The sequence below is a fragment of the Bison bison genome, unplaced genomic scaffold (assembly GCF_000754665.1).
Source record: "Bison bison bison isolate TAMUID 2011002044 unplaced genomic scaffold, Bison_UMD1.0 scf7180017864487, whole genome shotgun sequence".
Taxonomy (NCBI): domain Eukaryota; kingdom Metazoa; phylum Chordata; class Mammalia; order Artiodactyla; family Bovidae; genus Bison; species Bison bison.
In genome coordinates this window covers 4,603,202-4,616,693 of record NW_011495047.1, presented here as the reverse complement: position 1 = coordinate 4,616,693, position 13,492 = coordinate 4,603,202, and the positions used below count along the sequence as shown (strand labels likewise).

At 40.9% G+C, this 13,492-nt stretch overlaps 1 protein-coding gene across 4 annotated transcripts in view; it reads right to left on the bottom strand.

Moving 5' to 3' along the window:
• The window catches only part of GPR110 (G protein-coupled receptor 110), a 95,882-nt gene that overhangs the window by 28,941 nt on the left and 53,449 nt on the right, over window positions 1-13,492 (bottom strand). For 3 of the 4 annotated variants that reach the window (XM_010863051.1, XM_010863052.1, XM_010863050.1), the window contains 2 exons: window positions 1,045-1,122; window positions 455-583 (listed from right to left, as the gene is read on the bottom strand). In XM_010863051.1, the coding sequence (XP_010861353.1) occupies window positions 455-583; window positions 1,045-1,074 (159 nt within the window). In that variant the 5' untranslated portion in view covers window positions 1,075-1,122. The remainder of the gene's footprint in view (window positions 1-454; window positions 584-1,044; window positions 1,123-13,492) is intronic. The other variant, XM_010863053.1, reaches the window with a different exon arrangement.

Sequence of the window (13,492 nt, the reverse complement as noted above, 5' to 3'; positions counted from 1 at the left end):
TGCAGCCTGGCAGCTAAGCCTGTGAGCTGCAATTAAAACCTGACATGGCCAAATAAGTAAATTTTAAAAATAGATGACTTCTTATTTTTAAAATGACTATTGGAAAAAAAAGAAAGTGAGAATAGGAAAGAGTCCAAGGATTGCTAATGTTAATTAATGTGGATTTATATGCTTTTTCTCCATCAAAGAGGCCATAGGAGAGGATATGCTGAGTTAGATGTGATCTCCAGGATGGCTTAGTCCAAGATGCTGGTTTTGCTGTCAAGTCATCTAAGCTCCAGGAGATAAAATGACTCGTCTAAGGCCACACAACTAAGGCAGGTAATGTTGAGACAAGAACCCAGCACTTCTGATTCCAAGTCTATGAAATTATGTCATTTCAGTTGCCTAGAGAGTGATGGGAACTCAAAGTGGCAAAAAGACAGAAAGGAAAACAGGACATACACCAGCTAACCTCTAGGAAGCCATCTCGGCCCTCGGTGATCGTGAGGAAGGAGAAGAGCCAGAGAGGAAGAAATCTCATCTTCTGCTGGTCCCTCATGGTCCTGGACAGGACACAAACAGCTGGAGTCACAGTCTGTGACTAGACGTGTGTGCCATGCAAGGATGAGACATGAAGACAAGTCATTCAAACCAAAATTTTAAAGTGCATTGGTGGGGGTGGGGGTGGGGAGCAAATCTTGACTTGCTTCACTTTGCAACTGAGCACATTTAACATCCAGCCTTTTGTATTTCACTGAGGTTTTCTTTTCATCTCAGTAAAGACAAACACTCAAATAACCAAGGACCCTAGAAACACTAATATTAGGATAGAATCAGAGTGTTTTAGCATTAAAACAGATTTCCTTCTTCATAGTTCATGCGGTTAGCAACAAATTGTCCTCCAGTTCATGGTTATCTCAGAATAATTTAGACACAACTCAGCCCACAGTCATGGCGATAAAATGCCCTTTACAGCTCCATGGGAAAAGATGAAGAGCTGATTCCCCAGCATTGGAATCAGTGCCTGGAGTCAGCAGCACAGAAGATAAGTCCAGCACTTACCCTCCTCTCTGGGTGCCCTTTGAACTTCATGCACGCTTTGTCATCCCAACAGCACTGCCCTGTACTTTGCTCTGTGATCTACATGAAAATAGAACAGTTGGGGAGGGATGGAAGAGGAGGTTGGAGTTAGCAGATGTAAGCTTTTATATAGATAGTAGATAAACAACAAAGTCCTACTGTATAGCACAGGGCTGTGCTGTGTGTGCTTGGTCACTTAGTCCTGTCCAACTCTGCGACCTCATGGACTGTAGCCGCCAGGCTCCTCTGTCCAGGGGGATTCTCCAGGCAAGAATACTGGAGTGGGTTGCCATGCCCTCCTCCAGGGGAATCTTTCCAACTCAGGGATCAAGCCCAGGTCTCCTGCATTGCAGGCAGATTCTTTAACCATCTGAGCCACCAGGGAAGTCCAAGAGTACTGGAGTGAATAGCCTATCCCTTCTCCAGGGGATCTTTCCCACCCATGAATTAAACCGGGGTCTCCTGCGTTGCATAGCACAGAGAGCTATATTCACTGCCCTGTGACAAAGCATAATGGAAAAGAAGATAAGAGAGAATGTATATATAAGTATAATCCCTAAATCACTTTCTTATTCAGCAGAAATTAATACAACATTATAAATCAGCTATACTTCAGTTAAAAAAAAATACAATTAAGGGACTTCCTTGGCTTCCCAGTGACCAAGACTTCACACTCCCAACAGAGGGGGCCCAGGGCTTGATTCCTGGTCAAGGAACTAAGATCCCACATGCCACTACTAAAGATCCTGCATGCCACATTGAAAATAAAAGATTTGAATTCTGCAACTAAGACCCAATGCAGCCAAATAAATAAATAAATGTTTCTTAAAATATTGATTAAATAAAGAAAAAAGACATTAAAGACAGTGCAACTACTGCCACCGATATGGCCTATATGTTAGTAGAGAGTCTTTCTAGGGCTTTCTAGGGCAGCATGAAAAATAAGCCGTGGGACACACACCCCTTTTGTATTTACCTGCTCCCCTTAGTGAATGGTGCTCACATGCCCCCATCCCCTGCCTGCCAACACTCCCCCTAAATAGACTGCTTTAACTTTCTTTGGGCAACAATCCAGACTCCAGATCATTCTTCTCCATCTTGCTTCCCCAAACCTACCTGCTCTGAGTCCTGGTCCCTCTGACTCATGCTTTTTGCTTTCTGAAAGTGATAGGTTTTTGTCTCTGGGGTGGTTGTTTTTTCAGATATACACTATGCATATACACCATCATGCGTAAAATAGATAGCTAGTAGGAAGCTGTTGTCTAGCACAGGGAGCTCAACCTGGTGCTCTGTGATGACCCGGAGGGGTAGGATGGAGGGGATGAGAGGGAGGCTCAAGAGGAAGGGAATATATGTGTGTGTGTATATATATATAACTGATTCATGTTGTTGTATATCACAAACTAATACAACAATGTAAAGCAATTATTCCAATAATAAATTTTTAATTCAATTTGTAAAAAATAAAAAAAATTAAAATTTAAAATGAAATTAAAAAAAAAATTTAAATGACTCCATAAAAATAGACATATTTTATAACATGAGTATATGTAGATGGGGGCTCCCCAGGTGGCGCTAGTGGTAAAGAACCCGCCTGCCAATGCAGGAGATGTAAGAGACGTGGGTTCGATCCCTGGGTCAGGCATATCCCCTGGAGGATGGCATGGCAACCCATGCCAGTATTCTTGCCTGGAGAATCCCATGGACTGAGGAGCCTGGCAGGCTATGATCCGTAGGCTTGCACAGAGTCGGACACGACTGAAGCGACTTAGTCGCAGCAGCAGCAGCATGCACGCATATTTATATTGGGGCTTCACCAGTGGCTTAGATGGTAAAGAATCTACTTGCAATTCAGGAGACCCAGGTTTGATCCCTAGGTCGGGAAGATCCCCTGGAGAAAGGAATGTCTACGCACTCCAGTATTCTTGCCTGGGGAATTCCATGGACAGAGGAGCCTGGCGGGCTACTGTCTATGGGGATTGCAAGCAGTTGGACATACTGAGCAACTAAAAAAAAGAAAGAAAGAAAAATATGGATGTAAACATAGATACACACATACATAATAAAACGTTTCTATCTATATCTGTATTATGTGCATATACACACTCATACATAATGAAATTTCATATAGATGTAAAATAGCTGAACAGTTTTGTGAAACAGAACTCCTTTTCCTATGTCCTTTGGATATTTTCTATTTGTTTTTATTTATACACATGTTGTTATTGCTTATTTGTTGGTGAACTGCCACATCGTGCTAAACTGAAACCCTGATCCTAAGTTCCAATTTACCACATCCTGCTAAGCCAATTTTCCAGTACCTTCCTGAAGTGAAGTCACATTGCAGAGGGAGCTGGTGCTCTTTCTAGCCCCTTTCCCACTTTTTCTCCACTTCCAGGGATGATTTTTAACATGATCTCCTCTTGTTCTCTTGTGCCAGGGCCTGCTTCCATGTGGGAGGCTTGGCACTCACATGGCTCTTTCTCTCCATTTCTCTCTCTCTCTCTCTGAAAAATCTCTTCCTCGCATATGGCACCCAGGCCTGTGGCTGCAAACCCAACATGAGGAGGCCTGGGTTATTAGTTCCAAGTGTTGTGAAGAAACTCTCTTATCCTCTTGGCCTGTTTATTCTCTCTTCTTCCCCCACTGGAGGGTGGAACATGGGCTTTCTGTCTCCTTGGACTTGTTAGAAATGGTAAACTGAAACTTTAATCAGGATTTCAGACCAGGGATTCCCAGTCACTGGTCCAGAGGCCAATCATGAATAGCCAGACTATGAAAAGGAGAGGGAGGCATTGAGAAGGAGAAAAGGAAACACTTCAGGGCCAATTTGAAAATACAGGCACCCCCATTCCACCATAAATCTACTAAATCTTACACAGACCAGGCTCTGCCATGTGTGTTATTAAAGCTTCCCAAGTGAGGCTGACCCCTAGGCAGCTCTGAGAGCTGTTTTTCTAAACTACTTCTAGGAGAAGAAAAAAAGGTTCTATTCCAAGGCTATTTGGAAAGACTGAAGCTGAAGCTGATGCAAAGACCGGACTCATTGGAAAAGATCTTGATGCTGGGAAAGATTGAGGGCAGGAGGAGAAGAGGGTGTCAGAGGATGAGATGGTTGGATGGCATTACCGACTCAATGGACAAGAGTTTGAGCAAACTCTGGGAGATATTGAAGGATGGGGAAGCCTGGCCTGCTGCAGTTCATGGGGTCTCAAAGAGTCAGATACAACTGAGCGACTGAACAACCACAATTGAGGCTAATACTGTTATCTGAATTCTCCTTTTGGAGTGTGAGACCAAAGTTTCAACTCACCAAAATGGTTTCTTTGCTTCCTTGGTACACTCAGCTTCCTCTGGGGTAGGGTTGGAAGACTTACAGATAAATAGGGAATAATTTTTTAGTATTAGGTATGGGCCACACAATATTTAGGACACTATTCATTGTCCAGGATGACTGTTGTTTTTTCGAAATTCAAATTTAACTAAGGGACTTCCCTGGTGGTCCAGTGGTTAAGACGCCACACTCCCAATGCAAGGACCCAGGTGTGATCCCTAGTCAGGGAACTAGATCCCACATCCCGCAACTCAAGATTTTGTGTGCTGCAACTAAGACTTGGAACAGCCAAAAATAAATAAAAATTTTTTAAAATTTAACTGGGCCTCCTATATTTGACAAGTAATCGTAGATATGGATATCTCAAGGTGCATGGGTCAAAACAGGCTCTGTGGTTAGCCTGCCTAGGATTCAGATCCCGGCTTTGACATTTATTAACTGGATGCCCTTTGACACTTTCTTAGTCTTTCTATGCCTCAGTTTGCTCATCTATAAGATGGGGAAAGTTGAATAAAATTCAGAGATTCTTTAGAAAATTGAATGAGTAATTGCATATAGAAAACCTAGAGCAATGCCCAGCAGATGGTGAGCCTCAATGATTGATAGGTGCTAATACTAGCACAACTAGCATTTCAATCTCACCACCAGTTTCCATAGTAACTTGTTGGATTATTTCAGAATTTGACTTCAATCTGAGTCAAATTAACTAATCAAATAAAAGGTACTCCTGGTACTCCTGATGCCCAGCACGGTATCAATGGAGGGATTCAAGCTTCAAGGAAGTAAAAATACTTGTTTACAATAACTGAGTTAACTAATTCTAAAGATGTTTAATTGTGTGTGTGTGTGTGTTGAGGAGTTGTTGTTTAGTCGCTAAGTCGTGTGTGACTCTTTTGTGATCCCATGGACTATAGCCCACCAAGCTCCTCTGTCTGTGGGATTTTCCCAGGCAAGAGTACTGGAGTGGGTTGCCATTTCCTTCTCCATGTGTTGAGGAGGCGTAATCTTAAATCCTACTTAAATTTGCCCTCACTAGAGGCAAGCCCTATGGTATTTTCAGCACTTCCTTCTCAGTTGGAAGTGTCTTGATTATTTAAAAAAAAAGACAAGTTCTCAGAATCCACGTGTCCTTGCCACAGATGAGGAGCTGTTGTTGTCATCAGCGTGTGTGTTTGTTTACATCACACCTCGCTGGGGGTCAGTGATACCTGACCTACAGCTGTGTCGGCCCTGGCATCCACGCGAAGGCTTGGCCATAGTGGGACCCCCTTCACTTCCTTGAATTCATTCAACTGAATTCATTCCTGATAATCCTTGTCCTTCAGTTTTTGGAGAACAATCATTAGCATTTGCTATTATGCTTCTGGAGACAGCTGCCCATTGTCTTCTCAGTCTTCCAGTTATATATTTATGGATCAGATTTCATTTATTTATGTCAACAGCTGTCTCCTTATGAACAGTGGTGCTGAACTGGGACTGCTCTCACCTACAGTTTCCAGAATTTTTAGTAATAATCTATTCTTAGGCAGAACTGAACTCGGGCGGCTTTCCTGGCATCAGTATTTATGGGATTGTGTTTCTCCCTCTCTAAATAAAAGAATTCCCAGTAGAATCGTCATCCTCCTCTCTGCCTTGAACTCATGTGCATGCACACATATGCACCTGTGCACACGCGTGCACACACACACACACACACACGGGAAGAGCAGATCTCTAAAAAAATTATGATTCAAATAGAACTGGTTAACAGGTGAGAACTTGCCAAACCTTGTTTTCATTTTATTCTTTTTTTATGAGTTTTCGGTCATGTTTTCATTGGGATCTGCCTTTGTATAGGAATCCCTGAGCCATTTGCCTTTGAGAATGTCTTCATGTTTTTCAATAGGCAGATACAGTAGAGAAGCCAGGTGGAAATATAGGCAGGAAACAAAAAAGATAATCAATGCGTCACCCTTGGAAAAATATTTGGTGGTTTGGTCATTTTTTTTGAGCTAGACTAACTTCTTCTGGAAGGACTATAAAGATATTTAAAATTTCAGTGAGTGTCTGTGTTGTCTCCCCAGTACAATTTAAACACATATTTTATATATTAACATGTTTTTAGTATGTTAATAATTAATAAACTTGGTCGGAAAAAACCTAGATGAATTAGACCCTAACCTCAACTTTGTCCTTTTTCTGCTAGAATTTGTGCAAGCTAAAAAGAACTCTTGCTGGACTCAGTTTCCTCTTCCCTAAAGTAAGCAAGAAAATAAGATGCACTCAGAACTGTTCTCATTCAGATTTCATTATTATATGCGCATTTCACAGTTTCTATGTATATACCATTTATGCAGTTATTCTTTACATTAGTGCCTATCAGTAACTGAATCTGAGCTTGGAGAGATTAATTTTTTTTTTTTACTGGACTCTAGGTAGGCTGCAGTCCATGGGGTCGCTAAGAGTCGGGCACGACTGAGCGACTTCACTTTCATGCATTGGAGAAGGAAATGGCAACCCACTCCAGTAATCTTGCCTGGAGAATCCCAGGGACAGAGGAGCCTAGTGGGCTGCTGTCTATGGGGTCACACAGAGTCTGACACGACTGAAGTGACTTAGCAGCAGCAGTAGCAGCAGTCCTATTTTCTCTAGTTATTATCATTCCTGAACATCTTTTAAGGTGAGCTGAGAATCTACTTATAATTAAGTTCTTAGGATGAGAATAGCAGTGGGGTGTTTTAAGAACTCCCAAGGCTGGAAGAGATAAAAGAACCTACTTAGCTAAGCTGGCCTTTCCCTTGGGACACTTCACCAATCTGCAAAGCTTTAATTTGTCCAATCGCTCCCCCCAATTTCCTAGGCAGGGAGTTTGCTCATCGTAGCTCCACCCCCTTGGGGAAACTCCAAGAACCATGATCAGATCTACTTTTGAAAACAGCTGCTGCATCGCTTGAGTTTCTCTCCTCCAACGTCCCTATTTAAATTTCCGATGGCTCACTGAATGGATCTCCTTTCAGAGTCCAGCTTAAGACCCTATTTCTTCCCTGATCCTTGTTCCTTCAAAAATTAAGAAACATTTTTTTTACAAGTCCCTGTGTAGTTCTCTGGAACTTCGACCAGAGAGCATTTCTCCTGTTGCTGATGCTGTCATCATAGCTCAGCTGTCTGCTCCCTCCTTACATGGATTCTGGTATTTTGTTTTTCTTAATTCATTTGTCTCGGCTTTACATCTTAAAAGAGTTGCGAGAGTGCTCAGTCTTGTCAGACTCTATGTGACCCCATGGACTGTAGCCCACCAGGCTCCTCTGTCCATGGAATTTTCCAGGCAAGACTACTGCAGTGGGTTGCCATTTCCTCCTCCAGGGCATGTTCCAAACACTGGGATCAAACCCGAGTCTCCTACATTGCCTGCATTGGCAAAGAGATACAGAATGACTTGTTGTTCTCATCACCCAATACTTCTAGTTTATTTCTCATAGACAAGTCTAGCTCTATTCTGCTGTAAAAAGCCTGACTGCCAGCCTCAAGGGTTGGATCTATTCCAACCCCCCGTAACTGAAGATTTTCTCCTGTCACTCATGGTTCAGTAGCGCACAAGTTACCACCAAGCCCTTAAAACATGATTAATGGCATTCCAGAGGAGGTGCCAAGCTCTTTCTTGCAGCCAAGACTTAAGCTTAGCAATGGGGACCCAGCCCTCCTGGAATCCCCCGGTCATTATTTGCCATCTTCTCCCGCTTGATTTTGCCTACTGACAATCAGTAAAGCCCAGAAAACTTGAGCTTCCTCTTGGACTGTTTACTTGAAAAAAAGTACCTGAATAACACTCAAGGGAGGGGATAGTTACATAAGAAGAAGTAAGGATAATTCTTTCTAATTTACAAAAAGCTTTCATATGTATGTCTTTGATTATTTTGGCGATTAAGTGGGAATTATTTTGGCTTCACACTTGTATAAAATGAGAAGAGTAAACCTAAATTCTAAATAAAAAGACTGTATCTTTGATTTCCTTAAATTTCTATCCCTAAAGAACCTCATATTTCTCTTAGACTCTGGGCCCGGTTCATTTTATTGCTTGGGCCATGGTTTTTCTAAAATTTGAGTGTAATTGCTTTACAATGTTGTGTTAATTTCTGCTGTACAACGAAGTGACTCAGCCATATGTACACATATATCCCCTCCCTCCTGAAACCCATTTCCGTTCCTCCCCCATCCACTCATCTAGGTCAAAACAGAACACCGAGCTGAGCTCCCTGTGAAACGGAGCAGGACCCTATGGTCCTTGCCCTGCATGTTCTCTGCCTGCCTTTTGTCTGTGGAAAACTTTAGTCAAAGAATAATCATAAAAGAGAGAAATGCTGAAACAAAGAAAAAGAGTCAAAGGAGACTAAATAATAATAATAATACAGTCATTAAGCATAGGCAAAGACCTTTAGTTCTTTCTCAAGGTCTATAGATAATATTCAGAGCCATATCCTGTGAGCTGTCTCATAGATATTAAAACACGGGGTGGGAGAAGTTAACTACATGATGACCAGACTGTACCCAGGACACGAGCTGCCACAGTTTCAGTAACTGGCTGCAAGGAAATGGAAACAAATGGACCTGGAACTAAAGATTAACCATACCCCAAACAACTGAGATGATGTTGGTCAGACCACTGATGACCAATTTGAAGATGGCTGTTAGAGATGACTGTGCTGTTTTCACATGTAGCTCAGTTAAGCTCTCTTTGTACAAGAAAAAGAAGAATGTATGTTTCAAAGCTATGTTCCTAACAAATGTGAATGTCATTTTGTATCCAAGGAAACCTAACTCTTCAAGAGTGAAAACACAATTCATCAGGCCTACTGGGAAGAACCTACAGAACAGGCTTTGTGGGGTCTTCAAGGGTGAAAGGTCAGATTAAAGATTTTACAAACTGTTCTTGTGTGATCTGTTTTTAAATGAGTAAAACAATATCTGACTTCTCATTCAGTGCTCACATTGATAAACCTTGTTTCAAATCTACCAAAAAATACTCATTCTATAAGTTTCCCTAACCGTATTAACAGTATTTTCATCACAATTTCCTAGTAAGTAAAAGCCTATTTTACAATTATATTTCCTCAAATGATTTTTCTAGAAATAAAACCAGTTGCCTGGCATTCTGCCTATCCTGCAAATACCATGCCAATTCAAAACTAAAACGCCTTCACATTATGTACAGATGAAAAGCAAACACATTATCATGGTAAATTTGTTATTTAGACTCCTATAATCTGTCTTAAACGTCCCTTCTATTAACCTTTTTCTTGTTCATCCTTCATTCCAGATTATTTTGAGTTTTGATAGACATGGCCAAATGAGCCTTCTCATTTGTACCCAGTTATAGTCCCTGGTACAGTGTAGAAATGCCTGTTTCGTCACACTGGCCCCAACATGGTTATAATGCTTGCCAAACTAATTGGCAAATTTTACTCTAATTGTTTTAATTTCTAGGCTTTTGATTATTAATAAAATAAAACATTTTTTCAGATGTTCATTGGCCATTTATATGTATTTATATGTATTTTTCTGGTTTGACTATTTAAGTCTTTATATCAAGTGTTTCTATTGAAATGTTCACTTTTATCTTAACAGCTGCTTTTAGGAGCTCATCATAGCATGGATATCAGCTCTTTGTCACTCATGTTATAAACATTTGCCCATCATTTGTCTGTGGTCTCATAACTTTTTATGTTGTCCTGTTCAGCACAAAAGTTTAAAACATTCATGGAATCACGTCTGTCAATCTCTTCCATTATGGATTTTAAACCTGGGGTCATGTTAAAAAATTTTTTCTATGCAAATATGGTAAAAAAAAATATCCTCTTATATTTACGTCTCATACTTCTTTAGGCAAGTTCGTTTGTTTGTTTGTTATACACATTTACATCTTCAACCTTCCTGAAGTTATTTTAGGTTTTGGTATAAAATAGGGCTTTGGGGCTTCCCAGGTGGCTCAGTGGTAAAGAATCCGCCTGCCAAGTGGAAGACAAGGGTACAATTCCTGGGTCAGGAAGATCCCCATGAGGAGGAAATGGTGACCCACTCTAGGATTCTTGCCTGGGAAATCCCATGGACAGAGGAGCCTGGTGGGTTACAATCCATGGGGTCACAAAAGAGTCAGACATGACTTAGCGACTAAACAACAACAAGGGCTTTCCTTTCCTTTTCCTCCAAATGAATAGTTAGCTATCCCAGCTACATTTCTCGATGGAACCATTCTTTATTAAGACCACCTGGAAAAATCTTTATCCATTTTAAAGGTGCATACTGTCATCATAAAACTCTAACCTGAATATTTTTAAAATTCTATGCTGTCTTTGTCTTTTCTTTTGCTAGTTACTTGCTTAATTGGCATCTTGGTCAACAGCATAGAAGAGTGTTATGTTATATGCCTAAGAACTGTATCGTTAAGTATCTTATTAGGAAGAATTAACCTGATATTCTTAAGCAATTAAGCACAGGAATGTCATCAAGCAAAACTGGGCTAAAGTACAAACAAAAAGTCTGAAAGGTTTTCATGGAAAATATAATCTGCTTAATCCAAAGTCTCTTTACCCAAAACGCTGCAGGTGTGAACCAGTCCTAATACCACATTTTTATAGTAAATGTCTGCTTATCCCTAAATAATAGAGGAACCCTTATGACCAGATTTTTTTAAAATTTTATCTTATGAGGAAGAGGCAAATGATAAAGAAATTATTTTCAAGACTTTATTTAAATAAAGTCTTTGTTCCAAAAGACCTTCTTTAAAGCAAAACAACAATTTCCACTGTCTGTGGGCCTCTGAAGATTAAAAACTGACATTTGCACTGAGAACCCAGAGACTATGAGGACTAGATCATCCTCATCAACAAAATTTAACTATATTTTGCATTTTTTCATGTCTGTTCGCCTTTTTGGATTTTATTCACTTAACTGACCGTGCACAGGAGATTTACAATAACTCTAGAAAATGCTAGGGCAATTTCACACTTGTTAATTCTTATGGATATTTGTCCTGATATGCCAGAGCCCAGGTTTTCATCTGCCATTGAACTGGAGCTTCTATGAGATTCTCTGTGGCTTGCTGGGGAGTGGGGTGCTGTAAGAGGCCCCTCTCCCCACATTTCCTCTGGTTTTCTGTACTGCAGTGGTGGAATTCAGCAAGACTAGAACCAGCTGGGCATAGGAGAGAGGGTGATGCTTTACATCTTTTGCACCATCCTTCTAGGTTCCTAGATTATTTTCACAGCTATTAAGACCATGTAGCCAGTCCAGAACTTTGAAGGCCTTGACATCCTGTGAGCACATCTCTGCTCAAACACAATCTATGTAACTATGGGTATTTCCCGCCAAAAATCTTTAGAAAGAGAACGATAATTTGAAAGAGAACAATATTTTGAAAATTGCAAAGACATATGTTTAGATTGGGTAGATTGTGGTTTCATAAGGTGTTCTCGTTTGTTTAGTCACTAAGTCATATTCGATTCTTTTGTGATCCCATGGACTTTTGTGACTCCATGGACTATAGGTTCCTTTGTCCATGGGATATGCCAGGCAAAAATAATGGAATGGGTTGTCATTTTCTTCTCCAGGGGATCTTCCCAACTCACAGATCCAACCCCCATCTCCTGCATTGGCAAGTGGATTCTTTACCACTGAGTCACCAGGGAAGCCCACATGAGTGGCCTTATGCAAAACTGTGAATTCAATGACATTGTTGTGGAGAAGCCGTTCCTCTACTTTCTGAGGTGTTCACCCTGGGGACACACCCCAGCCATGGCTCACATCCTTCCATACCCGGTACCCTATTGCTTCTTCCAGTTCATGCTTGCACCAAACCAAAGTGCTCGGAAAGCCTTCCTCAGTAATCAGTCCAAAGAAAGAGGAAAACATTATAATGGGATAGACTTGGGGTCTCTTCAAGAAAATTAGAGATACTAAGGGAACATTTCATGCAAAGATGGGCTCAATGAAGGACAGAAATGGTATGGACCTAACAGAAGCAGAAGATATTAAGAAGAGGTGGCAAGAATACACAGAAGAACTATATACAAAACAGATCTTCACAACCCAGCTAATCAGGATGGTATGATCACTCACCTAGAGCCAGACATCCTGGAATGCGAAGTTAGTTGGACCTTAGGAAGCATCGCTACAAACAAAGCTAGTGGAGGTGATGGAATTCCAGTTGAACTATTTCAAATCCTAAAAGATGATGCTGTGAAAGTGCTGCACTCAATATGTCAGCAAATTTGGAAAACTCAGCAGTGGCCACAGGACTGGAAATGGTCAGTTTTCATTCTAATCTCTAAGAAAGACATTGCCAAAGAATGCTCAAACTACCACACAATTGCGCTCACCTCACACGCTAGTAAAGTAATGCTCAAAATTCTCAAAGCCAGGCTTCAGCAATACGTGAATTGTGAATTTCCAGATGTTCAAGCTCATTTTAGAAAAGGCAGAGGAACCAGAGGTCAAATTGCCAACATCTGTTGGATTATCAAAAAAGCAAGAGAGTTCCAGAAAAAACATCTATTTCTTCTTTATTGACCATGCCAAAGCCTTTGACTGTGTGGATCACCACAAACTGTGGAAAATTCTTCAAGAGATGGGAACACCTGACCTGCCTCTTGAGAAATCTGTATGCGGGTCAGGAAGCAACAGTTAGAACTGGACATGGAACAACAGACTGGTTCCAAACAGGGAAAGGAGTATGTCAAGTCTGTATATTGTCACCCTGCTTATTTAACTTCTATGCAGAGTACATCATGAGAAACATTGGGCTGGAAGAAGCACCAGCTGGAATCAAGATTGCCAGGAGAAATATCAATAACCTCAGATATGCAGATGACACCATACTTATAGCAGAAAGCAAAGAAGAACTAAAGAGCCTTTTGATGAAAGTGAAAGAGGAGAGTGAAAAAGTTGGCTTAAAGCTCAACATTCAGAAAACTAAGATCATGGCATCTGGTCCCATCACTTCATGGGAAATAGAAGGGTAAACAGTGGAAACAGTGACAGACTTTATTTTTGAGGGGGGCTCCAAAATCACTGCAGATGGTTACTGAAGCCATGAAATTAAAAGATGCTTACTCCTTGGAAGAA